Below are 26,361 nucleotides of genomic sequence, written 5' to 3' on the forward strand. Positions count from 1 at the left end.
AATATGCCGAATTTAGGCTTATATAGATTTATATGTAATATATATAGTTTTATGATATTTTTGGTAGTTTGGATTAGACGGGCTTACATTATATTATTATACATTACATTATGTTATAAAGACACATCTAGGCTTTTTTTACACAAAATGTATTTTAACTATGTTATAATTTGCCAAACTAGTTAAAATACATCTTATTTTACTGACTGTTTTTTGTTTCGATGAATACTCATTATATATCTTCCCAGCACTTTTATTTGTATGAGTGTGAATAATTAGATATTTGATTTACAACTTCAACTAACAATTATTAATATTGCATATTGGTTGCACATTGGTTTTGAAAATTTTTGTACTTAAATTCGTATAGTTTGGTTCGCTTCCATCTTCTGATGTCCTGTGCGTTGTCCAATAGTTGTATTGCTTCCACGTTAGTATCATTTAGTAATCATCTTTCGTGTTTTAAGGCGAAATCTTGGATAATTTCGCAAATCTATTTGATTTCCAGGTCACCGTGCAGTTCTTCGTTGGTTACGTAGTGATAGGCATTGGTAATTAATCGAAGAATTTTGTTTTGACAGCGTTGGATGATTAGTTGATTTGAATTTTTAGTGCAGCTTCGTATTCGCACCCCATAGGTCCAAATTGGCTTTATGATTGTCTGATAAATCAATCTCTTTGATTTTAGATCAAGTTGACCAGTATAGTTGTTTTATTTTGGTTCTAATGTGTTTTGCATTTCGTCTTACATGATGCTGGTTCAAGAGATGATGACATTATAATTTACGTTTATTTTAGAATACCATTTACGACGGCTGAAGTAACAAGTTATCATTTATTTTTCTTATAAAAAATGTTATATTATTTTTAGTCACGTCAACCTCTTGGATTTTTAGTGATTGGGCCTACAGCTTACATTAGTCCTCGGCATTAAGCCTGCCGACTGGCGAGTGACCAACTTTAGAAACCATCCCAGAAGACATCCGGCCTTACCCAGCCTGGTTACTGGCGTGACTGGGATCATTTTCCTTGTAGTATTTTACACTCCTGCCTAAGACAGTCACAAATATTAAACAATTATAAACATAGATTTTACGACCATGCCCCAGCAGGATTCTAACTCACGACTATCGCAACAGTACGAGGATCGTCCTGTCGCCTTTACCACTGCTCCACTAAGCCGGATATTTTTCTTATAATATACATTGTTAGTACATTTATTGCTAAGATATTTCCGAAGATTTCGTTCCAAAAGCCAAATTTAATTTAATCATATTATATTATATGTACCTGTTACAAGTATTCTTGTAGTTGGTATCTCCAGAAAGATTACAACCTTCGAGTTATCACATAGTTGGCAGTTAACATGTTTAACGGAGATAAAGTGTGTTCCCATCTGCATACGTATTGAAACTTGCATGTATCCGTTGGATTATTTCTTATATAACATAACGTACCTAATCATAAATAGTACTATTCAATATAAATAAAGATATTTTATTTTCAAGTAATCATTAAATGTTGATATATTTTAATATAATATGTAGAATACATAAATGATACAACAAACATATATTATTATAATTATTACACATTTGTTTCACACGACCTATATTAACGCATTATCCCCATACTCTGACATTTTGATCCCAACTACAGCTGGCTAACGCTATTCCGTTGGTTGCTACAGAAATAGATGTAACTCTGTTATCATGGCCAGATAACACGCCTAAAATGAAAAACAAATGCTTATTATGAAACGGTTTCGTTAGGGGCAATTTATTTATTACGTAATACGATTTGAAGGAGTGGGTTCGACCATGTTTTATTTTTCTCAACAAGGTGGTGAAATAGTTTTAATAGTTCTTGTATAAAGATCACAACAATGCACAAAGTACCTTTGTAGGTACAAATAAACATCCCTAAATTGTTTCTTTAACATACAAATCGGACGAGTATTTTATTTTCTTTAGATTCTTTTGTTATTAAATAGCAGGGGGGGGGTCCGTCCTATTGTTATGTTTTCTTACAGATGGTAAAAAACTGGCATAAATCGTCTTACGTACTAAAGTGACATTTTATAGTACAGTTAAAAAAAAAATTACATTCCCAATGTTTAGACATTTAATATTATAATTTGGAGAGGAATTAAATTTTTACAGTAATTAAGCCTGTTACGACCAACAAATTGATGACATTCAACTTTCTTGAAACTATTTGTTTTAAATTTCGTATCAACTTTCAAATTCCTTTTTTGCAAACACAGTTTTTTTCGTTTTCTATTAGAATTGATGTAGTTGTTATATCGACATTTATTAGAGAAACATTTAAATGTAATTGTTTTATAATTGCAATTATTTTATTAATTTAAATAAGTGTGTGAGATTAAAAGTCACCAAATAGCACTGAAGTGTTATACCGATTGAACTACGAGAGAAGACTGAAAAGTAATGCACATATGTATGTATGCTAACACGAACAAAACAAATTTGATAAAAAGTATAGTAAAGTACAATTCTTAAGTTTCAAAATCATGTATTACATATTTACATTTCGCTTTATATTTCAAGGAGTAATATAGTAGTTGCTCTTAAGGTCTCACTTAAAGTATATTTCAAATGTGGCTGTTTGTTCACTCTTGTGAAAGCGTTCATCTAATTGTTGGTTCCTTTTGCAATACTGATTCTGTTATATAGTCATACAATTGCTGAAAACTGATGGAATATGGCCGGCTGTATTTCGGACTCAATGGTATATATTTAATAACGTAGTTTATATGTTACATACTTCAATATAGTTTACGATATGCTTTAGGATGATTTGTCGGTAATTTTGAATCATGTTTATCATTCTCGGCAGAGATCGAACGCCATCCCATCCCATTGATATAGATTAGAACACATTTTCATATTTCCGTTATTCAATATATACTGCAAGATTGTAACGCATTAAAACTCCATACGAATACGAGGGTTGTTATTTATAATTTGAACCTTGAGCCTGTTTATATTTTAAATATTAAGTACTGTTATGCTCGATCTGACCTTTCAAATTGAAAGTTTCATATTTATAACCATAACTTTCACGTTTTATCATTTGAGTACAACTCGTGTTCTTTATGGCGACCTCGTAAACATGTTCGATGGACTTTTACGTGCATTGATCAACTTAGTTCGACTTTTGGCCATGAAGCCCCCTCTTTGGTTACTGTGAAATGTTGGCATAACGAATTTAATCGCAGACACAGTTCGCTCAGGTTCAAAATGTCGTCCAAAATCAGTTGTTGTGCCATAAAACGTTGATGCTGCGCACTTACGGTAAGAATGAGTCATCTTTAGTTGTGAAAAATTTGATAGAAACATATAGAAAAAGATGTTCATGTTAATTGGCGCAAAGAAATAGACAAGAAATGCAATCGTGGTGCATCAAAAGCTGTGTATAATATCTACACTGGTGACGAATACTGGGTCTATGCATATGAGCTTCAAACAAAGCAACAATTGACTGTATGGTTCTTCTAAGACGAATCAAATCCGAGAAAAGCTACACATAACAATGTGAAGCACTTAAAATAGTAAATGTAACGTAAATGTTTCTTCGGAACAACTGGTTATTTGGCAACCGTACCGTTAAAGCAACGTAGAACGATGAATTCTAAATAGTACGCAACCATCTGTTTCCAGAAGTGCATTGTTTGAAAAACCAAATGGCAAGGAAAAATAATTACTCATCATGACAACGCTAGCTCTCACACATCGACTGAAACAATCACCTATTTGACTAGCTAAAAGGCCGAATTGATGAGTTGTTCTCAGTACGTTCCTGATTTTGGCACAAAGTGACTTTTTATTCCCTATTATTAGAATAAATTGCGTGACCAAAGTTTCCTGAAGAAGCTGATGCTTTAAAAACATGTTTTGGAGCTTGTGAATCTCAACGAGATCCAGTTAGAGCAAGTGCAAGTGCTGATGTAATAAGCCGAATCCGCCAAGCTACAGGAGCTATTATTCTTTCAGATGGTGCGTGTAAAAGAGAGGAAATATTACAATCAAGACTAAATTTCGCCACTTTCGAATGTTTATCTTGCCAATCCCTTTTGTATGGCTCCGAGATTTAGATACCGTTACAGTCTGATTCTATTCATTCTATTCGAAATGTTTCCCTCCTAGATCACATAAGAAGTGAAGTAATTCATTTAAGATGCGACAATCAGTGCACAAAAGCTTTGAACATATGTTTCAAAGGAAAATTGAACAAATTCCTTACTGACTTTTGTGGCGAAAATGACTTTTTGGGTGGAAGATACAGCAAACATCTCAGAAAAAGGCATGGTCCGAAATCACAGAAAACTATCTGAAAAATAGGAGGCTAACATTGTTCGAGGTCAGAACAGCAGCATATTGGTTGAGAAGTAAACACTCCCCCAAGCTGCTGCTGCTATAGATTTATGATGATGCTGTTTTGGAAGTACCTCATTCAGAGTGAAAAAAGTGAACGAACATTCAAGTCCATGCAAAGTGCCTTTTCGTTAATAAATTACTGTCTTTTAATCATTAGGCTCAAAATATAATTCCCCTTTCGCATGCAGGAATTATATAGTTTTCATATGTCATTTGATGAATTTCTGGAACTTATTTCTTCTCGTTCTATATACAACAATGTGCACATTACTTTTCAACTTACCCTCGTATACGAATTGTACCGTCAAAAGTTACATTTAAACATTTTTAGACATAGGGTTTGTCAATAAAAACGGGTCGATGTTTGCAAAGAAAAAATAATTTGTAGCGATAAAGGGCATTTTGGATTAATGGTTGTATTAACAATTATAATTACTGTATAAGAAAGGGCCTCAATTGTGAATAAGGTTTATTAGATGAAAACGCATCCACAAAAATGTACTGTTTAGTCTGGATCTTAAGCCGATTGCGTCATTGTTCCTTGCTTTCTCATATATTTAAATGCGAGCGCTAGAAAATGACGTTAACAGATTTATTTCGGTCCAAACCGAACTATAGTGACGTGGGCGATATGTCGTTCGAGTAATGATGCTACATACAGACCGGGCCAACGAAGGACAACGAATGAGATTCGGCGTTAGATACCGAACATTCGTTAGCCTTCGCTGAAACGTACATATTGCCTTTGTTGTTAGAAGCAAACGTTCGTTGGGCGTGAATCCGTATATTTCAACGGCGGTGGCGATTATAGTGTGACCGTGTTGAAAGAACGATGATTACTTGACAACGATCTAATCATTCATCCATTTTCGCACTTAACAGGTCAATTGAAAAGAAAAAAGACATATAGATGGCACTACTATAATTAAATCCTTAAATGTTTTTTAGTTAGCCCTTGAGTGAAGTAATTTTTGTTATTGTGAAAAAAAATGGATAAAATGGAATTTTGCGTGTTGATAAAATATTGCTTTTTGAAGGGAAAAATACAGTTGAAGCAAAAACTTGGCTTTATGCCGAGATTCCAGACACTGCCCCAGGAAAATCAACCATCAAGGATTGGTATGTTAAGTTTGGACGTGGTGAAAAAAGGCGACCAAAAGAGTTTTTTACCGACGAAAACATTTGAAAAATCCACAAAATGATTTTGAATGACCGTAAATTGAAATTGAATGAAATAGCAGTCACTCTTAAGCTTTCAACTGAACGTGTACATCATATCAATCACGAATATTTGGGTATGAGAAAGCAAAATGGGTGCCGCGCGAGTTCACTTTTAACCAAAAACAACGACGAGTTGATGATTCGGAGCAATGTTTGAAGATGATCAAGAGTAATAAACCCAAGTTTTTGCGTCGATATGTAATAATGGATGAAATATGGCTCCATTATTTCACTGCAAAATCCAATCGACAGTCATCCGAGCACACGATGAACCCGCTCCAAAGCGTGGAAAAACGCAACAGTCGGTTGGCAAGGTTATGGCGTCTGTATTTTGGGATGCGCATGGAATAATTTTCATTGACTATCTTGAAAAAGGAAGGACCATCAACAGCGACCATTAAATAGCGTTATTGGACCGTTTGAAGGACGAAATCACGGGAAAACGGAAAATTTGAAGAAAAATAAAGTGCTGCTTCACCAAGACAATGCATCGTGTCACAAGTCAGTGAAAACGATGGCAAAAATCCATGAATTGGGATTCGAATTGCCTCCTCATCCATCGTATTCTTCAGATCTGGCCCCCAGCGACTATTTCCTTTTCTCAGATTTCAAGAGAATGCTCGCTTGGAAGAAACGTTCGTCGAATGAAGAGGTGATCGCCGAAACTGAGGCCTTTTTTGAAGGACAAATTGTACTATAAAAATGGTATCGAAAAGTTGGAGGGTCGCTATAATCAGTGTATCACCCTTGACGGGAATTATGTTGAATAAAAAAAACTAATTTTGGCAAGAAATGTGCTTTACTATGGTAGGCCGGGGACTTTTCAAATGTCGTGTTATATACTTACCGTCCACACCGTATTCGTCGATTCCATTCATTTATTTTGATGTTACCGACACTCTACAGATTGCAAGCAAATGCCAATTTCGTTGGCCGTCGTCAAACCGTCTAAATAGAACTAAAAATAACCCAACAAACCCATTGGCCCGGTCTGCACGCAGCATAATAAAATACCACCATACCACCATAAATACCATAAGATGTGATAGTATGGTGAATTGAATTGTCATTTGATCGCGCTACAATTTTTTGTGGAGTTTTCTGAAGTCGCAAATCCCTTAAAGTCAAATTAATCCAGAACACGCACAAATTCAGCAGGATATATGGGGCAGTCATTGAAAATTAGATTATTCGGATCCGTGTCACCGTGAGAAGCTTCGGTAAGCTTTTGAATGATGTTGTAGTCCAAATATGAAGATATTTTGAAGCTTGTTTCATTCCGTGGTAATCGATCCGTCTTTATTGAAAAACTCCACATTTTTACTATTTCACCTTTAAATAATTTAAATTTTAACTTTTTTTTTTAAATTCAAATTAAAATTAATAGTAAACATATATTTTGTTTTTTATTGGCCTATAAATAAATTTTCAAGGATTTTTTAAAATTTATAGCTTTATTGAAATACCGAAAGGACGATATATCTTTTGAGCGCTGTTCATCGTGACCTAGATTCATATGTCGGATATGTCGGAATAGGTAGTAATCAGAAAGAGCAAGGTCTGGAGAATATAGCGGGTAGGGTAACATTTCCCAATTTAATGTTTCCAAGTATAATTTCACTCGTTTTGCAATATGTGGTCGAGCGCTGTCATTTTGAAGAATAACATTGTTGTATCTTTGCTCGTATTCCGACCGTTTTTCGCGCAGTGCTCAAACTCATGATAAATAATCGATTTGTGAATATTGTCGAAAAAGCTAATATAACACTTTTAATCTGAATAGACATATGAAGATATTCAATCCAGGTGCGTATCCCATCCCATGCAATTTTTATTTTAATTTTATATCTCAACAAAATCACAGCTCGTTGACGATATAGTGAATCAACAGCATTAAAATTAAACAAGATACATAGAAGTTTGGCTCGCTTAAAGACTTTTAAGGTTTAAGGTTATTTGAGCGTAACCGATCAAGAATTCATAAGAGTGTATCATAGAGTGAGAGGTGAGAATTATAAAAATCAGATAAAAATATGATTGCAGCTAAACTAGTTGCTAAAATTCCAATGGATGCTCTAATGGATGAAACCCGAGCTAATTCAAGCAGAGGCAATTTGAAAAGACTAGATATATTGGTTCAGAAAGATTTATATAATATTCTACAAACAAAATAATTGAGTTTCACAGGTACAAAACAACAAGTGATGCTACGAGTGTTGAAGTATGAGTAAATTGGGGGTAAATGAGGTCAAAAATAGAGTATGTATGATATAACACATTCAAACCACAATCTTAGTTCCTGGGTACCTACCCTACTTTAAAGAAAGATGAATTTTTGTCAATTATAATACATGAAGGATAATATAAAATGTTAAAAGAATATAGCCATGAATGTATACGTGTGTATATATAGGCTTAATGCATATCGATTTGAATTGCATTCCTTGAATGAATTGAGGGAAGGAAACCCTTAAGGAAACAATGAAGGTATTTTTTTACTGCCGTGCGAGATGTATTATTGAGTAATTTTAAAGATGAATGGATGCTTGTCTTTTTAAAATTAAATATGTTTATAAAAGTTTAAATAACTTAGACATAATATATAGACTTAAAATAATAAACAGTAAACTTAATTAAATTTGAACTTCAGTTTCAAGTGAGACTTTAAGTTAATCTGTGAATATATATTCCAATTGTACTCCTCAAGTATACGAATAATTTACAAGATCTATAACTTTGGTTTGTTATTGTAATGTTTATATATTGATAGATAATTATATATTGTTTTATTTTTTCTGTTGTCCTTTCAAAATTATTTTAAAGTGAAAGATGTTTATAAAAGGTTCTTCATATTATATTTGTTATATTATAGTGGACAAAAAATATACCAAAATATTTTAACTTGGGCCTCATCAGAAATATTAGGTTAACTTGTGAATTCAAGATAATTTATACGTATATATACGTATAATTTTCAACAACTGGTAACGTTGCAAATTCAAATCATTGAGCGCATGCTAGGATTCTCCAGAACTAGACTGTTGTTTTAATACACAGTCACATCTTCTGTTATAAATTCGTTAAAATTAATTTATAGGCCTAATAAATAAAATCGATACCTAAAATGTAAGTCTCTAGATCAGATACCCCTAACTTTGTTTATTAAAAGTGAGTGATAAAAAAGAATTATTTAAAAAAAAAATTGATACTATAACTGATGTCTTACAACATACGTTTTAAAAATGTGTTTACCATTATGATTGGTTTTTAGTGTGTCCCACATGTGAATGTTGTTATCATCGGAGCCACAAAATAGTATTCTTCCACTGAGTGATAACGCACATGACGTAAACCCGCTATTCGCTGGTGGTTTATACTGGGCTATTTGTTGGTCGGCTCTTAGATCGAACATCCGGGCTGATTTATCTTCAGATCCAGTAGCGAAAGCATGTCCACTTGGATGGAACTGAAACAGTATTGGAAACAAATAATTTGTCGCCCTTATAATAGGTTTTAGAGGAGTGCTCCAACATTAACAGAGTATAGTTTCATACGTTGATGAAACTGCAGTTTCATTTATTTATTCATATAATTTATAGACAAATTAACACTAAAATTAGATAAATACAACAAGTTATATATCAATAAAAATGTATAGCGAAATTGAAATGTTGATTAAATTTTCTAATCTGACTAATCTATATAAATAAAGATGACATACACGTAACTTCAGAAGCACTACATACAATTGGTTAATTATTTTTTGTTGTTTTTGTTATTACTAAGGCAAGGTTGTGCAAAAAAGTGTTTAAAAAAGCTTACGAAAAAGTTTTTTTACATTTAAATCTCATAATATGAAGAGAGTGGGGCGGAAGACGGTAGACAAAACATTGACATATTGATTTTTTTAAAATTGGCTTCCGAATATAAAGGCTCAATTTTGCCAGCTTATTAAATTAAACAATTCTATTAAATAAACATATTAACATAAAGTAATATTCAAACGATTCGAAACAAGGACGGTTCTGAGATTGTTTTAAGCATAAACTGCTTGATAATGTGTATGATTGAATGAAAGTGATATAACTCACTAAAACGTGACTGCTTGTGTTATTGCCGAGATTCTATAGAAGCGTCATAAGCGACAGCAAAAGTAGTACTTTGCAAATAAAAATCTCTTCGGATGGAGAAAATAAAAAATTGATACACTATAAAGCATTACAATAGATTAAGTATCTATAGCTTTTCAATTTTTTTTGTACATACGTCATCAAGATGTTTAATGTATTGCCTGCCGTAATTTGTAAATTCGTTTTAGAATCAGACAATATTTCCTTTCTCATTTTATTCTAGTCAAAAATAGACACAATGCTGTCTGACTGGTTCGAACGCGTAAACAAATGAGACTGTCAAATTAGTCCGGTTGTCAGATGTATGCAAAATTCTTGAAAGCAATAGTAATAACTACTCTAACCTATAAACTTTTGTGTCTGTATAATTAACTGTAGTATTTAGATGTACTATAATGTTAAATTAAATTATATTTGATAACATTTTTGTTGAATTATTTTATTTAGATTAGAATTTTTTTATATGTCAAAGCCAAACTGAACTAAAACTTAGAGTTCATGCGGCAACATTGCGACGTTTTAACATAAATTTATATGTAGTATGTACAAAATAACTTTGATTAGACTATACGTATGATCAAATGTTTGTATATTGTCTTTAATATTTTATTAAACGATAACACTATAAACAGGACAATTTGTTTCATTACGTACACCAAAATATGTTAGAAGAAATTATGAAGAAAGTTTGTATTCTCACGTATTTTCCGTATGCTATGCCATCTTTGACATTCGAATGACATGAAACAAAGAAACTAACTTATATAGGTGAATTTGACGTTCTTTCTTCGTAAATTTGGTTGCGCTATGGTACTTAGTGCAGTAAGTCACTGTAACGATGTAGAATTTATTGTACATGTGCGCTATTGCATTACATTAGGTGACAATACTTGGCAGTATTATACATCCATGCTACTACAGCCAGCGTAAATACACTCTTTCAGCATTCCAAACCCCTTTTGTTTCAGTTCATTTCTATGTTAAGTTAGTTTGAGATCAGTTTAGTTGATTATCGTAATTTATCTTCAATATGATTCCGATTCCCCTTGAATATAAACATATTACAGCGTATTTTTATTTATACTTCTTTCAATATCCCTTACAACTATTTATCTGTTAAAAATTGTTCATTTTAGAATCACATAAGGGCATTTGGTTTTAAGCGCTATTTACAAGGGTATGATGACGAGTCTTTGAAATATGTTCTCTCAAGTAGTTTGTTTACAAACGTCCCTTAAACTCATCTTTTTTTATGAATCCCGTTAGGACATTCGTACGAGTTGGTAAAAGTATACGGTGACTCGGCTTCTTTCATGTTAACCATCAAAAAGCATGCAGAAACAGTGGTAAAGGACGTCCAAAAACAGTAACCATACTGGAAACCGCCGAGAAAGTGCATGCCATCGTGTTGGATGATGGACAATTGAAGATGAGCAAGATAGCTGATGCTGTTATCGAAAGTTACTGATAGAAAAGGTGTAAAATATCTTGCATAACTAAACATTGCTTAAAAAAGTTTATAGTTTGAAAAAAGCAGAACAATTACAGGCGCATTTAACTACAACGTTCTTGGCGAGCTAGATGCTAGAATTCACGAGACGAGTTGGCATGAAAAACAAAATATATTTCACCAAAACAATGCAAATGTACATAAAGGTGCATTGGCCATGGAGAAACTGCCTAATTTGACATACAAATGGCTCGGCCATCCCACCCTTTTCTCCTGATCTCGCGCTATATGTCTTCCATCTGCTCTCAAACTTGAAATTTATTTTTGAAAGCGCTTCACATCCAGTGAAGAAAGTCAGAGGGTCGTATATAAATATTTACAGAGTCTTCTGGAAAGAGAACTTATGTTAACCTATTTTGATATTATTCCTTAGACCCTCCTAAGAGTACTTAATTAATATGCTCATAGTTCTCAGTAGCAGTAAACCTCTTAATCGGTAAATGCTACATTAGTTTTTGAGAAATGCTACACTGGTGAATTATGTACGTATCTTTTTTCAAATACTTAAAAATGTTCCAAATTATACGTTTTAAAACTTGTTACACACATTCTTAGTTCTTCCCGAAATCTTGCTTGCTCCATCATCCCTTCAATGTTTGTTTATAAAAGCTCTAATTCGATTTAATTTTCAATAAATATGGAAAACCTCTGATACGTTATTAAATATGTACTGTTGACGTCATTAAAATTGCTTATCACAATCAGTGCTATGTATGTGGTACGTTTTGCACTTTGGCTTTTTACAATTTTTGATATTACGCCAAAGGTTGACAGCATCAAGAATTCGGTTGTTAGTAATGTTGTTGCATTCGGAGAGATAGCATCCGACTTATATGAAATGCACCCTGGAAAAATTATTATTTGGTTTGGGTTTTGGGTTGCCGAAGACTTTGTTTCACAGTTTCCTAGTACCACCATAACTGTGCTCGGCAAGGAGCACAGTTTGGTATCAATTTTACCGAATTTTGGTAAAATAAATTGGAATGTTAAAATGCTAAACAGATGTGGTTCCAATAAAATAGTGCTACTTGCAAGATGGTCCCATTCAATAGTGAATATTTGGGTTCGAGCGCTCTCAATAAAAAACCCTTGCATTAAACCATACATACGCAAACTGAATTAACATCAGCGGTGTGCCCGAAGAAGGTTTGTTTTGGCTTAGAATCCCGTATATCCCAAAACCTGCAGGTTTTATCCACACTCCCCGTCACAAACGTATTACCATCGGGAGCCAAACTAATGGAAACCACGTCACCGTTGTGGGCGATGAAGTCGCTGATCTTCCTTCCCGTCTCCAAGTCCCACTGACATCTGCAACATTTCTCATCGTCGCTGCATTGAAATTGTTTAAGTTTGTACTTACATTTTCATGTCACCTGAACCGGTGATAATAGTTTTATCATCTAGAAACCTGCAGGAACTCAAGAAACCATCATAGCCTGCTAGTTCTCTTGCCATTTTTGCGACTCCCGATGCGTCTCTGTTATTTAGATCGTACACCGTACACATATTGTCCATGCCTCCGCAAGCTAAATAAAGGGAACACTGATCCCTAGAATACTCCTTGTTCCATAGACTTACCGACAAAATTTCCGGATGGTGCAAACGCCACACTCATAACCCAAGCAGATCTCAACGGTATAATCTGGACTTTATTACCCGTATAAGTATCCCAGATTATCAATTTCCCATCTAAGGAACCCGTGACACAATGTCTGCTATCACCACTATAATGTACAGAATTAACTTTGTTCAAATGACCTTTCATCATTTTTCTCGTGATCAGTTTAACTTTAGGAAGATCTTCCACAGTTTCGCAGGCACTGGTTAAGTTTGTATCGGCACATTTTTGTTGTAACTCCTAGATCAAGAACAAAAAAGTCAGTAACAAATGAGAACCGACATAAATAGTTTTTATTACCTGCAGATTTTTATATAGTTCCTCCAGTTCTTTGCGTAGCGCCGCTGTCTCAGGATCGCTTTTTGGTCCCATAATTTAAGTTTTCAAAGTTTTCAGGTTTAAAAAACACTAACGGCCCATGAAGGTAACTCGCCCTATAGTCTTATGTTAGTTTGCCGGACGAATCTATTAATCCTGTTAGTTTAATGGAATAAATGTCGTATTTGAGATGGGAATCCTTATTTTTAATGTTAACCCAATTTTCGTTATCGATCAGGATAGCTATGGTATTATGTTGTTATTACATTTTGGTATTAGCCAATACCAAATTTATGTAATATTAGAAATATTGGAATTATTAGGACCGTTTTGATGAAAATATTTGTAAAGGAATTATTTAAATACTTGACACCACATCACGCGTACAATTATCTTGACCTAACAATTGTGTGTATATATCTGTATACTATAAGTTTAAAAATATTATATAGAAAATTAAAATCGTTTTAATTAACAACAATAAAGAATAAATTATGTCATTTACATGATATAGTTTATTATGTACGGTAAGGTATATTATGTACAAAAAATAAATATATAGTCCGTTCAATAAAACAGTTTAACATCTAAATTTATAACATTACCAAATATAATTTACTCTAAGATTATAGTATGTTTAACGCATATATTATAGAAGGACTTAGGCAGTTCATTGTACAGCTACAGTAGTTTGTAGGTTAGAATTGTTTTATTATATTTACATTGAACTATTTTCCACACTACCTTTGACGTAGAATTTAGGCGTGATTTCTAGACTTCGGCATTTTCAGTAATCATAAATATTAAGCAGCGATTTAATGTATCAAAACAAGCAAAGTGCCAAAGTAGCCTTTGCCATTTTATCACCTCTAATTATTATCTCTAATGCTTTGAAGAATTTAATAATCGGGTGAATCAGGTATCAGGTATCAAACAGCATTATATCTCTTTTTAACTAGAATAAAATGCGAAGAAATGTAATGTATTATTTTAAAATTAATTTGCAATCTGCTATAGGCAATACATTCGACATCGCGATGACGTGAGTTCACTGTTATTTTGAACAGACTATATATTTCATCTTAAAATTAACAGGAATGAAATTAGTCTTTTTTCTGATATTTTTAGTTAATTCGTGAGGGATATAAATGAAACTTAATAGTTTGCTAACTCTTGTAATACGAAGGCGGTTCGATAAGCAATTAATGGCGCTACTATCGCAACAGAAATTTACTATCGTGTAGTACATTCTCGTAGACGGCTACTGCCGATATTTCAAGATGTGCGACCGTGTCCACGGGTTTTAGAAAAATGGAAAAAGAGCAATATCGGTCCATGATTCGATTCTTGTTTTTGGAGGGGAAATCGCACAGCAAATTCAAAGTCAAAGTCAAAAATTAGTTTAATGAGTTTCAACGTGGTTGTACGTCTATTTTGGATGTGCCATGCTCATATGCCCCGAAAACAGCTATTACGGAAGATAACTTGACAAATTCACGATGTCGTGCACACCCCCGATTGAATGTGCACGAAATAGCTGAGACAGTAGGCATCTCAAAAGACCGCGTGGTTCATATTTTTTGGGCATGAGAAGCTGTCGGCGCGATGAGTGCCGCGTTTGCTCACTTTGGCCAATAAGTATTGCTGTGATACGCCTTCAGAGCAGTGTTTGAGGCTGTTTAAGCACAATCGGAAGAAGTTTCTGCGTTGTTTCATGACCGTCAACGAAACATGGATCCAGTGGTACACACTAGAGACCAAGGAACAGTCTAAACAGTGGACTTCACCTGGCGAACGTGCTCCGAAGAAGGCGAAGACTGTCCTATCGACCGGAAAGGAGATGGCCACCGTTTTCTGGGATTCAAAAGGTGTGATCTACACCTACCCGGAGAAAATCGAAAACCGGGCTTCATTTGGCAAAGAAAAAAGTGCTCTTCCATCATGACAACTGGTGATGAGGTCATGACATCGCCGCCACGGAGGCCCACTTTGCAGACCTCGAGAATACGTATTTTTCAGGCGGGTTAAAGAAGTTGGAGCATCGCTGTGTCAAAAGTATTGAGCTAATAGGAGAGAAATAAATCGCTACCTTTCCAATATCTTCGTTTTTCTTTTCTAGGTTAAGTACTTATAGTAAATTGACATTTTTTGGCCTTGTGATCTTGTTAATAATCATTGAAAATATCAAGTGAATTGGAAGTGATAGATGTTTGAAGGGAATGGGCGAGACTGAAGAGATGATTGGTGGAAAAAGAACACCCTCACCTTGAAATATGCTGTCCCATATAATAGTTTCAAGAGTATTGCCCATGGTTCTTTTTATGACCAATCGCGTGCTATTAACATGGATCACTTTGGGGAATTCAAATTCGGAAGCAAAATGATTGGTGAACCTGTTAACTATTTTTATGTCGATATAAGAGCTCATTCCTAATATGTAGAAAAAAAGGAAGAAAAACTGGTAGAGGGCGTTGTAGATTGTCTCGAGTACTTGTTCAAAAGTTATAAAAGGGCAGCAATGAAAATAAAGTCTCTTTATTGTTAGTAAAAAAAAGTAGCCAAAGAAGTCATATCAGACTTGTTTTCATGCTAAACATTGTTGTTGATTGCTTCTGTTGGGCAATTATACGATGGGAAACCAAAATTGATGAGTGACATGTACGAAAATCTTTCGATTTCTGCTAGTACATCTAATTCAATCTACTCACTCCTCCAGTTGCTTTTCTTGCATGTCAGTCCCCGCTTCCCGTTTTTCAAAATTTTTTCATTTGACCACTATATTGTATTATCCCTGCTTTCATCTGTTCCTCACTGCCTATTTATGGGACAACAACAGTAATAATAAGTTAACAAAAATTAGTAAATAATCGGCAGATGTGGACATAAAACATGGAAATAGAAGGTCTGGAAAGTGTTATTCAAAAGAAAATTGATGTAGAAGACGGAAGAGGTAAAAATATGCCAATTACAAATAAATAAAATGTAAATGACAATTTTAAATATATACATATGGATAATGAGCAAAAAATGTACGTCGAACATACAATTCAATTTTAAGCCCTCCATAGTTAGCGTTTGTATACAGTAAGAAACTCAATAATACTACATATATATAACACGTGTGTAGCGACCGCTATGATTCGTTAGGCAACCACACATTCGCCAAAGTGAAATCAGTTGATTGGCAATGCGTGTGGTTTGGTACCATGTGGTCAGGAGCTATAAAGGACTAGACTACTTCCTTATAAAAAAAACTCCATCTCACCTGCGGCCTCAGTGTCCTGCAAACCAATTCATTTTTAACCACAAGCCACATCAATCAAAAGCCAATAACTGACCCACCTGGAACAAGAAAAAAGTTTCTCTCTTTTCCTTTACTATTGATTGGTGGTATTGGTGCAACTTTTAGCTTATCGCAATCCCATTATTTTTCCATTATCCGGTCGATCATGTAACTTCACAGCGAAATAAAGAACTTTAGAAATGACACAAACACATTTATCAATTTTTGTTTGGCAAAGAAGTTATTTATTCAAATTCACATTAGGTATAATATTTATAGCTTTCAAAGTCTACTCATATTAAATTCAGGAAATTGTAGATTGAAATTTTGTATCCTGCGTCGAAATTGTCAGGAATAAATGATTTTATTAAATTCGGTTTTTCTGACAGATTTGAAAAATACTCTCATTGTATACAATTTCCAATCAAAAACAATATTGCTTACAAATAATTCATAGTAACTCATAACATAATTATTCATCGGATAACTTGATTGTTTCAAAAATTTAACTTTCCAGTAAATGAAAGAAATAAACAAAACTTTATAATTCTAATCAGTACATATGTGTCAGACATAATCCTAATGGTTAAGATCAACTATAAATAGCAAAGCCATACTATTGAAGTTATCTCAACATTATACTCAATGAAGTTTCTTGTAGATACATCTCAAATTCGCCAAAGTGTCAAATTCTGTATAGTTAAAGCACCATATAACTAAAATATTAACGATAGTTTTGATATAAAATAGTATTAAAGATATATAACCCATAAAAAAAAGAAAAACTTGGTTAAAGTAAGAACTATAAATAAAAAAATGTATGTACTTTAAGTACCAAGTATCAACTCTATTTGAAAATTTTTAGAATATTCAAAATTACTTTTCTGTTGTAAATTATTTTGAAATAAAATTAAAAATCGAAATGCAAACAAAACCTATTTAATTTGGTTCTACTTCAACAATTTCAGAATAATGGTTTCTTTTTCCGTGTTCGGATGTTAATGTAAGCGAAGAACCGCGTAAACAAAAAGATAAAAACGTTTTAACTGTATCATTGTCGTTGAAAAACCGCAACTCCAAAAAACACTGTAGAAAATATTACTTTCTCCTGATTGTCAAATGGTTCAACCAACTATTTTATTTATACACTGCATACGGCTTAAAAAGTGTAGAATCTATGAAAAAAATTAAAACATCTAATTTTAAAGAAATTTAAGGTAACAATATTTTTCTTACAAAAGACAATAAAACATCCCTATACAAAAATAGGTATGATTGAAACATATGTAATTAACACTAGAAGAACACTTCAATCGGAGAACAGTTTATTATCTATTATTTGGACCATTTACTGCTACTACAATACTTCCCTGATTTTTCGATTTTTTGTTACATTATTGATGTTCAACCTAATTTAAGCATAAAATCTTTTTTCTATGCTTTTACTGTAACATATTTTACCTGAACTATGGTGCAGGTTCAGTTATGCGACTACTAACATAGAAGAAAGATGTTTAAGTCGCAAGTAATTCTTTCTTTCTTATTTACTTTATGGCTGTTTATTAACCGGCGTAAGTTAATTTGTATATATCTACATATGTCTAAGAAATGTTCTAAAATGTAGTATTTTTAGATCACTCCGTAGCGGGACAAGAATTTTGTGAAAAGTCTGACCGTGGAGAGACGGGATGTGAAGATGTCGCTTTTAATAGATACACTAATATTGACGAAAATATTGACACCTTAGGTAAATATTTTAATTTTTTAAAAACTATCCATCCTGTACATATCCTATCACTTCTATTCTGGTCATATTATCATTTTGGACATACTGTGTTATACTATGTCTGATCTCTTTTTAATTTAGAACATTAAAAGGGGAAAGAGAGTGTTCCTCTACAATATTGGTTATATTACAGATGTCAATGCATTTGTTTTCATAGACGGCTCGAAAAATGGTTGAGTTTTGAGCACAGATTTTAATTATTTTATTTTTTATCTGGTGGTGGTTATTTTAAAATTATCTTAACAAATATTTAATTTTGATAAACAATTTGTGTAAATTACAACCATGAAGGTAATGCTTCAGCATATACCCTTTCTATTATTGTTAAAATGCATTTACGCTGTTGAAACTGGTAAGTTATCATAATGTATTTTATTACACTTTAAAGTAAGAAATTAACTTATTTTTAGTGTTATTACAATATTTTTCTAGAATTTAAAATAATTAAGTAGTATGTTTTCAGTCACGTACACAATTTCATACCGTAAAGCATGCCGGTCTTAACATTTGTTTATTTATCGTTATTTTTAGTTTTATGGCATTTACTGGAATATTCAGTTTTAAAGAGTTGTAGATCTAAAATTTTGTCGGAAATGTTATATTTATACATGACTGATCTAATATTCTATGCAACTCTTTTTAGGCAACGAATTGTCTGTGATAAATTATTAATTGGCAGTGATGTAATCTTTAAAGAATAAATAAGCTGTATCGCATCTGTTTTTATTAGAGCATTTTACCAGATCCGGAATCTGGATCAGTATTCGTTAGGAATACGATATGCCACGCGTATGAATTCTTCAATTTCAATGACCTTTACAGTATTTGTTTAATTTTTTTTTTATAATTTAGGTCACATAAGATAAGCATGTTATCATTTTTGGTTTTAACAATTAAATAATCGCCAATTTGTTTTTTTTACAGACATTCTAGTCTTTACTGTTGCCACAAATGAGACTGATGGTTTCCAAAGATATATATCATCAGCCAGAACTTTTGGTATTGAACCTATAGTTCTTGGCCATGGTGACATTTGGAAAGGGGGTGATAATATAAAAGCAAATCCTGGTGGAGGTTGGAAAATAAATCTCTTAAAAAATGCTTTGCAGAATTATGAGAATAAAGAGAACAAAATCATTTTATTTACTGATGCTTATGATGTGATATTTATTGGAAAACTGAGTGAAGTAATTCAAAGATTTAAAAATACTGGAGCTAAGGTACTTTTTGGTGCAGAGCCATATTGTTGGCCTGATGTTGAATTAGCACAGCAATATCCAGAAGTGGATAAGGGTGCAAGGTAAAAATGAAAAAAATTCATAAATATTCAAAATGGAAAAAAATAATAAAAACTTGTGAATTTGTTTTTTAGATTCCTCAATTCTGGTCTATTCATGGGTTATATCCCAGAAGTTATCAATATTCTAAACAGAGCTGAAATTGAAGATACTGGTGATGATCAATTATATTATACACACGCATTTTTAGATAAAGAATTCAGGGAAAAAAATAGTATTCAATTAGATCATATGAGCAATATTTTTCAGAATATATTTGGATCAGCAAGTAAGAACATAGGAAAAATTAAAACCTTTAACTTTAATGTAAATATTTAAGGCAATCTGGAAATTTTGTCTAATAATGATAAAGATGGCAGTGCAGAAACATTTTCTTTAAAAAATGTTCAAACCAATTCTGAACCTTTAATTGTCCATGGCAATGGGTTATCAAAACTAACATTAAATTATTTGGGCAATTATTTACCAAATGGTATATGGAACTCATATGAAGGTTGCATCAGTTGCAAAGATGGTGAAATTGATCTTAAAAAGTTTTCCAAATCTGAATGGCCAATAGTGCATTTGTCTATTTTTATCGAAGCAAACACTCCTTTTATAGAAGGATTTTTTAATAAAATTTACAGGCAGGAGTATCCAAAGGAAAAAATACATTTGTTTATTCATAATATGGTATGTAATATTTAATTATTCATATAAATATATCCAATGTAAATTATTATAGCAAGTATAACTGGATAATTTTATCTAACCACTGTTTAAAATAATTATAGATGAAATATCACTCCAGTCATGTGGAAAATTTTATTCAAACTTATGGATCTGAATATTCATCAGTAAAAGAAATTAAACCAGAGGATGGATCACCAGAATGGACAGCTCGTGATTTGTCTGTGTATGTTTTGATTCTCAGTTACTTATACATTTACAATTAGCTTTTTGTATACATGAATGACATATCACCTTTAATGCTATTGCAGGAGTCAATGTTTAGCAAAAAATTGCGATATATACTTCGCCGTTGATTCCATTGCTCATCTTGATAATCCGCACACAATAAAATTGCTGATTGAGCAAAATCGTACAGTGGTTGCACCAATGCTCGTTAGGCCAGGCAAAGCTTGGAGTAATTTTTGGGGGGCTCTGACAAAAGATGGTTTTTATGCAAGATCAAACGACTATATGGATATTGTCTACAATAATAAACGGTAAGTGTTTTACAATTTAAATATATATTTGATCTATTGAATAATATATGAACTACAGCATAAAGAACAAAAACTGATAAACTATATGGATATTAAATTAATCAAATGCTATACTGAAGTCAGTTTTGAAAGATCTCCTGTCTATGGAATACATATTATCCGCAGTACATTCATAGAGTCCTGCATCCATTTGAGTAGCAGGGTCAATTTCGAGTTTGCTTTTGATTCTGTCCTGTCCTATTTGCCATTCGTGAATCTATAAATTATTGTTAAATTATTTACTGCAGTTTTTGGTCTCCAATTAATGTAATTTGTTGCTCTATTATAAAATTCATATATAGTTGGCTCAGCAAAATTTGAGATAGAGGAGTAGCGTGTGAATGTATTACTTGTAATTTTCTACTTACATGTAAATATTGATGCGTGAATATCTCGCTGCCATCTTTGTACCAAGTAATGTGTGGCCTGGGGTTACCTCTGGCGACGCAAATGAAAGCAATTTTATGGCCCAAAACGTATTCATAATCAAAATGAGATGCCAATATTATTTTAGCCCCCTAAAATTGCAAATATACTAAATTAGAGGAAGAAATTCCTTGTACACGAGTTAAACTTGCGTTATTATTGTTGTAATACTTGTCAGACTCGGGATCTCGGTATTTTCCGGTGATCGGAAGACCGATTTGAAACTAGAAATAAGATTTTCACTATTACCGAATCAAAAAGGAGCAGTTGGATTTTGCTTACCTTGGATTTTGTTCTGCTTCTTGTTCGTCCTCTTCTCGATTCGATGATGCCCACGAATCCTATCAGCAAGACCAGAACGAGAGGTAACGGCAATTTCATTTTGGTTATTTCTGAGCGAAAACCGGTTTCAACTAATGCGTCCGTTGCTTATCCCCAATTTTCGCTAATCATCGCCGTGCTCCCCTTCGTCAGCACAGATTGAGAACAATTTGTATCAATTTATTAGGATCGCTTCTTATATGGGCTCCTTTAAACATTTTGCATTCTATTGAATAATAGGTGGTTTGCGTTTGATGGAAGATAACTAGATCGTTTCGGTACTTCTTCGGTTTCCGACGCGGCATCGGGTATTTGGTGGATTTAAACACCATTGACCCATATATATATATATATATATATATATATATATATATATATATATATATATATATATATATATATATATATATTTACTTTTGGTTATTATACCAGCAAGTTGTTATATGTTTCTAATAATAAAATTATTTGACAAAAAGGCAACATTTTTCCAGTTCATGTGCTAGTTATTAAAATATATTTAAATAATTAATAGTAATAATTGGTAGGTTGCCTGTATAACTGCACACATGATCAATACTATCTATTTAATATAAGAATTTGTGAATTTCAGGAAAGCTTTTCAATGTGTGATCTCAACTTTCGATTAATTAACGACGAGTTATTTCGTATAGGCAACTAAACCAATTACTTAATGATCTTATATCTAACGATTGCATTAGTTTAAGCATTAGTTAACTGTCTTAAGTTTGCTCAATTCTTAAATCAAATTACTGTGGATAATGTTTATCTATGATTTCAGCATAATTATTATTATAATAAGATCAAGGTGTGTGAGGAATATTTTATTATGTATCTGAGACAAGCCTACATCAAAAAGATAAAAAGGGAATAGAAAGATAAAAAGGGAATCAAGTGATTGCGTGAGGGATATATTGATTTAATTATTTTGATTATTAGTTTGGTTTAACTTGTTTAATGGTATTATAGATAGTATTTTAATTATTTTACGAATGGTTTTAATATAATATTGTTTTTGTTGGTAATTTAATAAAACCCCACTAGAATACAAAAATACAAGTCATATTATTTGTAAGTTGGGTATGTTTATTCCAGGTCATCTTTTCGGAAAATTATAACGCCCAATAAAACATCATTTAATTTGTGTACAGGGTTTTTGATATTTGAGAATATTATTTTATAAAATGATTATAAAAAACCTTATTTACAAATATTGCCGTATTGGTGAGAATCTTAACTAGTATGTAAGCATAGCGTAATCTGTCCGGAAAGCTCTGTAATCGATAGCATATTGATTGTTTGCCTGGCATTCATAAAATCCCGCATCTTTCTGGGTGGCTGGATCTATTTCCATTTTGCTTTTTATAGTGTCATTTCCCTCTGTCCATTCATGTACCTGAAAAACGTAACATGAAAAATAGAGCTCGATTTAAAGTATAGCTTTAATTATTACTTGAAAATATTTATGATGATAGAGTTCTATGCCATCTTTAAACCAAGTAATTTCAGGCCTGGGTAAACCTATAATTAATTATTATAAATAATTGTTTAGAATCGTTGTAAATTTATAAGTGAAATATCAGAGAGAACAACATCTATACGTTTAAGATTACATCAATAATTTTTCGTAAAATGTTTACCAGGTTTTATAAGCTAAATATGGAACAATACAATCAAATATTTTTATACATTCAGTTTACCTTGAGCCATGCAAAAGAAAGTTATTTTTCTTCCTAACATATATTCGTACTCAAAATGGCTGGATTTTACTATTTTTGCACCCTAAAATATATACTTTTATTTAGATAAGTATATAAATAACGGCACTCTTGCCCACAAATCCACTTACGTCTTTGTTTTCATAATATGTAGCAGACTGTGGACTTCTGTGTTGAATGGTAACGGGTATTCTTGAACTATACAGTCTTCCTTTGCCAAAATTAGCTGAAACATAGTTACTACCCGTATTATACTCGAATTTTGCTAAATTACGAAGCCTAATTTTACCTCCCGCTTTTCCTCCGCCACCAATCCGTGCTGGGGAACACAGGGAGGTTGTAATGATGACCGCGGTACAAACGAAAACCACAACCAACCCTTGCACTTTCATCGTAAACTCGTAGTAAATGTTGTTACCTAGAATAAATTAGGCCAGTGATATTCATACTGACGCTCTCAATATAAATCACTCGACCGGCAGTTAACGCAAGGTCCTTATGAGTTTGTTTTGGCGAAGATGTTTATAGACCTTGTTAAAGTGTTTATTACGGCTTTTTAGCGAAGGGAAGTTATTAATAAGTCGGTCGCATGAATATTGACACTCTGGGTCGGTCGAGTCATTATTATTCCTTTTTATATTAATTTATTTTTTATTTGTTGCTATTTTTCTAAAACGGTTATGATTTTTAGGGGCCTATGGAACGTACCGTTTATTACCAACGCCTATTTAGTAAATGCTTCTTTACTAAGATCCTACGACTCGACAAAACTTACGTTCAGCCTACCGAATGTGGACGCCGATATGGCTTTCTGCTACAGTTTACGAGATCTCGATATCTTCATGTATGTTTCGAACAGAGTAGATTTCGGCCATTTAATAAATTACGAAACCTACGAGGTGACCAGAGCCGAACCGGATATGTATCAAATATTCGAAAACGAACAAGCCTGGGAAGAAGCCTTTATTCATCCGCAATACCACGAAAATTTCAACCCAGAGGCAAATCCTAAACAGGTAGAAGAAGTAATAAGATTCCATTGTTTTAATTTAAACTAATCTCCAGCGCTTTACAGCCTTGTCCCGATGTGTATTGGTTCCCAATAGTTACACGCAAATTTACGAAGGCTCTGATCAACATGATGGAAAGTTTTGGCAAATGGTCCTCAGGTAAGAACGAGGATACCCGACTGGAGGGAGGTTATGAAGCTGTACCCACTCGTGACATCCATATGAATCAGGTAGGATGGGAACGACACTGGTTGTATTTCTTGCAGAAATACGTTAGACCTTTACAAGAGCATGTTTTTACTGGGTATTACCATAATCCACCAAGAAGTTTAATGAATTTTGTTGTAAGGTATTGTTATTATATTATATATTTAAGAAAGAGCATCCTCTAGAATTTTTTTCGTAGATATCGTCCTGATGAACAACCATCTTTAAGACCTCACCATGATAGTTCTACTTATACAATCAATATAGCATTAAATGAAGCCGGTAAGGATTATGAAGGTGGTGGATGTCGCTTCCTACGGTACAACTGCAGCGTGGTTGACACTCAAGTGGGTTGGATGTTGATGCATCCAGGAAGGTTAACACATTTTCATGAAGGACTTCTAGTTACCAAAGGCACCAGATATATTATGATAGCTTTTGTCGACCCATAAATACAAAAAAAGACTTAACAATTTAGATTTAGATAACACAAATATAATATTTTTTTAAAAAACGAATGAAAACAAAAAATGCATCGACGAGATTTTTATATTTCTGTACCTATAATATGATGTTTAAATTGTTTGCATGTTTTTTTTAAAGAAAATTTAACTTAGGTTTAAATATGTTAGAGCTCTTGAGTTCATTGATTTACACTGCCATTCAAGCAATAGATCTGAAGTAGATCTGGTTTAAGTATTGTGTATTAATATTTTAAGTTGATAGGTACTTAAGTTACTTGCAGTGCTTTGAATTTGTTAATAATAGTCTAGTTACTCATGTATCATGTCATGTATTATTATTGATCGAGTATATATAATTTTATAACAATTAAATATATAACATTGTTCATTGTGTATTTTTTTATATATATATAATTTCTACGAATAATTTTTTTACGATTTCTGATTAAAATTTGCTTAATAAAATTATAATGGCTAGACTAATTTGATTAATCAATATCTTAATTCAGCATTTTTGAATAATCTAAGTATATGATGTTGAATTAGATGTGATGTAAATATTATAATATTTAATGTCTCGGTCTTATCTTTGCTCTAGTCTTGACACAGACATTATACACTATCACTGTGTCTATTATCATATGTCACTATAGGGATAGTTTTTGTGGAGTTAGGTAAAAAGAAATCTTAAACTTAGAATTGATCTGGGGAGCAACGCTCCCCTCAAACCAATATTAAGCACTTGCTATAGATTGATGAATCGATATAGACGCATGTGTGAATCAATTGGATGTTGTCGATGTAGTTATAGTATTGTTAAGATTTATATTTTTTTCTTGGGTGATTTATGTAAAAAATATAAATTACATTTTGTAATTTCCATTATAACGCCCATATTGTGATGTGAGAAAATAAAATGACTGCGTTGAGTTTATTAATTAAAACTATAAGTGAGTGGGGCTTAGTATGTGGTATTACATACTTAGCCTTAGTGACAGATTTACATTTAAATCCAGCGTCTGTAGAGGAGAGACATTACTAAGCAAAAAAGGTCTCATAGTGAACTATGCAACAACTACAATAGCCTCTATTAAGATTTTATCTCAGTATGGTCATGAAATCATTGACTCTTAATTATAACATAAGCAGCGATGGTAATTATTATTCGATTATTGCATTAATATCAAAACACGTCAACTTTCAGATTCCATTAGATACATTTTTGTAATAAATTATTTTTGATAGATTTCATAGTTTCATAGTTACGAGAATAGCTCTTAAAACCTATTGGTTGCAGAACACATTATTTTTAATGTGCGCACTAGATAATTTAAGTGCTTTTGACTGGAAGAATATGCGAACAATCTTGTGTAGTATATTAGA

The 26,361-nt window shown here is 32.8% G+C and overlaps 4 protein-coding genes across 7 annotated transcripts; 1 reads left to right on the plus strand and 3 right to left on the minus strand.

The window, feature by feature from the left end:
• Positions 1-1,476: 1,476 nt before the first annotated feature.
• Gbeta76C (guanine nucleotide-binding protein subunit beta-2) lies at positions 1,477-13,342 on the minus strand. The gene is made up of 6 exons (XM_076413336.1): positions 13,183-13,342; positions 12,843-13,122; positions 12,625-12,790; positions 12,371-12,572; positions 8,874-9,087; positions 1,477-1,729 (listed from the first exon to the last, which is right to left on the minus strand). The coding sequence occupies exons 1-6, from the start codon at positions 13,252-13,254 to the stop codon at positions 1,623-1,625; spliced, it is 1,041 nt and encodes a 346-aa protein (XP_076269451.1). The 5' UTR covers positions 13,255-13,342; the 3' UTR covers positions 1,477-1,622.
• Positions 13,343-17,918: 4,576 nt separating this feature from the next.
• On the plus strand, positions 17,919-25,364 carry Plod (procollagen lysyl hydroxylase). 4 transcript variants are annotated; one of them, XM_076414211.1, is made up of 10 exons: positions 17,919-18,054; positions 18,117-18,230; positions 19,194-19,569; positions 19,642-19,835; positions 19,887-20,239; positions 20,341-20,462; positions 20,548-20,775; positions 23,989-24,313; positions 24,373-24,656; positions 24,714-25,364. In XM_076414211.1, the coding sequence occupies exons 1-10, from the start codon at positions 17,994-17,996 to the stop codon at positions 24,964-24,966; spliced, it is 2,310 nt and encodes a 769-aa protein (XP_076270326.1). In that variant the 5' UTR covers positions 17,919-17,993; the 3' UTR covers positions 24,967-25,364. The 4 variants fall into 4 exon arrangements, with proteins under 4 accessions (XP_076270326.1, XP_076270325.1, XP_076270327.1 ...); XM_076414210.1 differs by having other exon boundaries at positions 17,921-18,054; positions 23,989-24,322; XM_076414212.1 differs by lacking the exons at positions 17,919-18,054; positions 18,117-18,230 and adding an exon at positions 18,389-18,621 and having other exon boundaries at positions 23,989-24,322.
• LOC143202595 (immunoglobulin domain-containing protein oig-4) lies at positions 20,781-21,737 on the minus strand. The gene is made up of 4 exons (XM_076414216.1): positions 21,523-21,737; positions 21,393-21,464; positions 21,183-21,332; positions 20,781-21,031 (listed from the first exon to the last, which is right to left on the minus strand). The coding sequence occupies exons 1-4, from the start codon at positions 21,619-21,621 to the stop codon at positions 20,873-20,875; spliced, it is 480 nt and encodes a 159-aa protein (XP_076270331.1). The 5' UTR covers positions 21,622-21,737; the 3' UTR covers positions 20,781-20,872.
• On the minus strand, positions 22,612-23,832 carry LOC143202594 (immunoglobulin domain-containing protein oig-4). Its single transcript, XM_076414215.1, has 5 exons — positions 23,587-23,832; positions 23,429-23,523; positions 23,280-23,361; positions 23,033-23,100; positions 22,612-22,975 (listed from the first exon to the last, which is right to left on the minus strand). Exons 1-5 carry the CDS (start codon positions 23,687-23,689, stop codon positions 22,817-22,819), a joined length of 507 nt encoding a protein of 168 aa, XP_076270330.1. The 5' UTR covers positions 23,690-23,832; the 3' UTR covers positions 22,612-22,816.
• Positions 25,365-26,361: the final 997 nt, after the last annotated feature.

Source organism: Rhynchophorus ferrugineus, unplaced genomic scaffold (assembly GCF_030347505.1).
Source record: "Rhynchophorus ferrugineus isolate W39M unplaced genomic scaffold, kcgeb_rfMv2 rfM9, whole genome shotgun sequence".
Lineage (NCBI taxonomy): Eukaryota > Metazoa > Arthropoda > Insecta > Coleoptera > Curculionidae > Rhynchophorus > Rhynchophorus ferrugineus.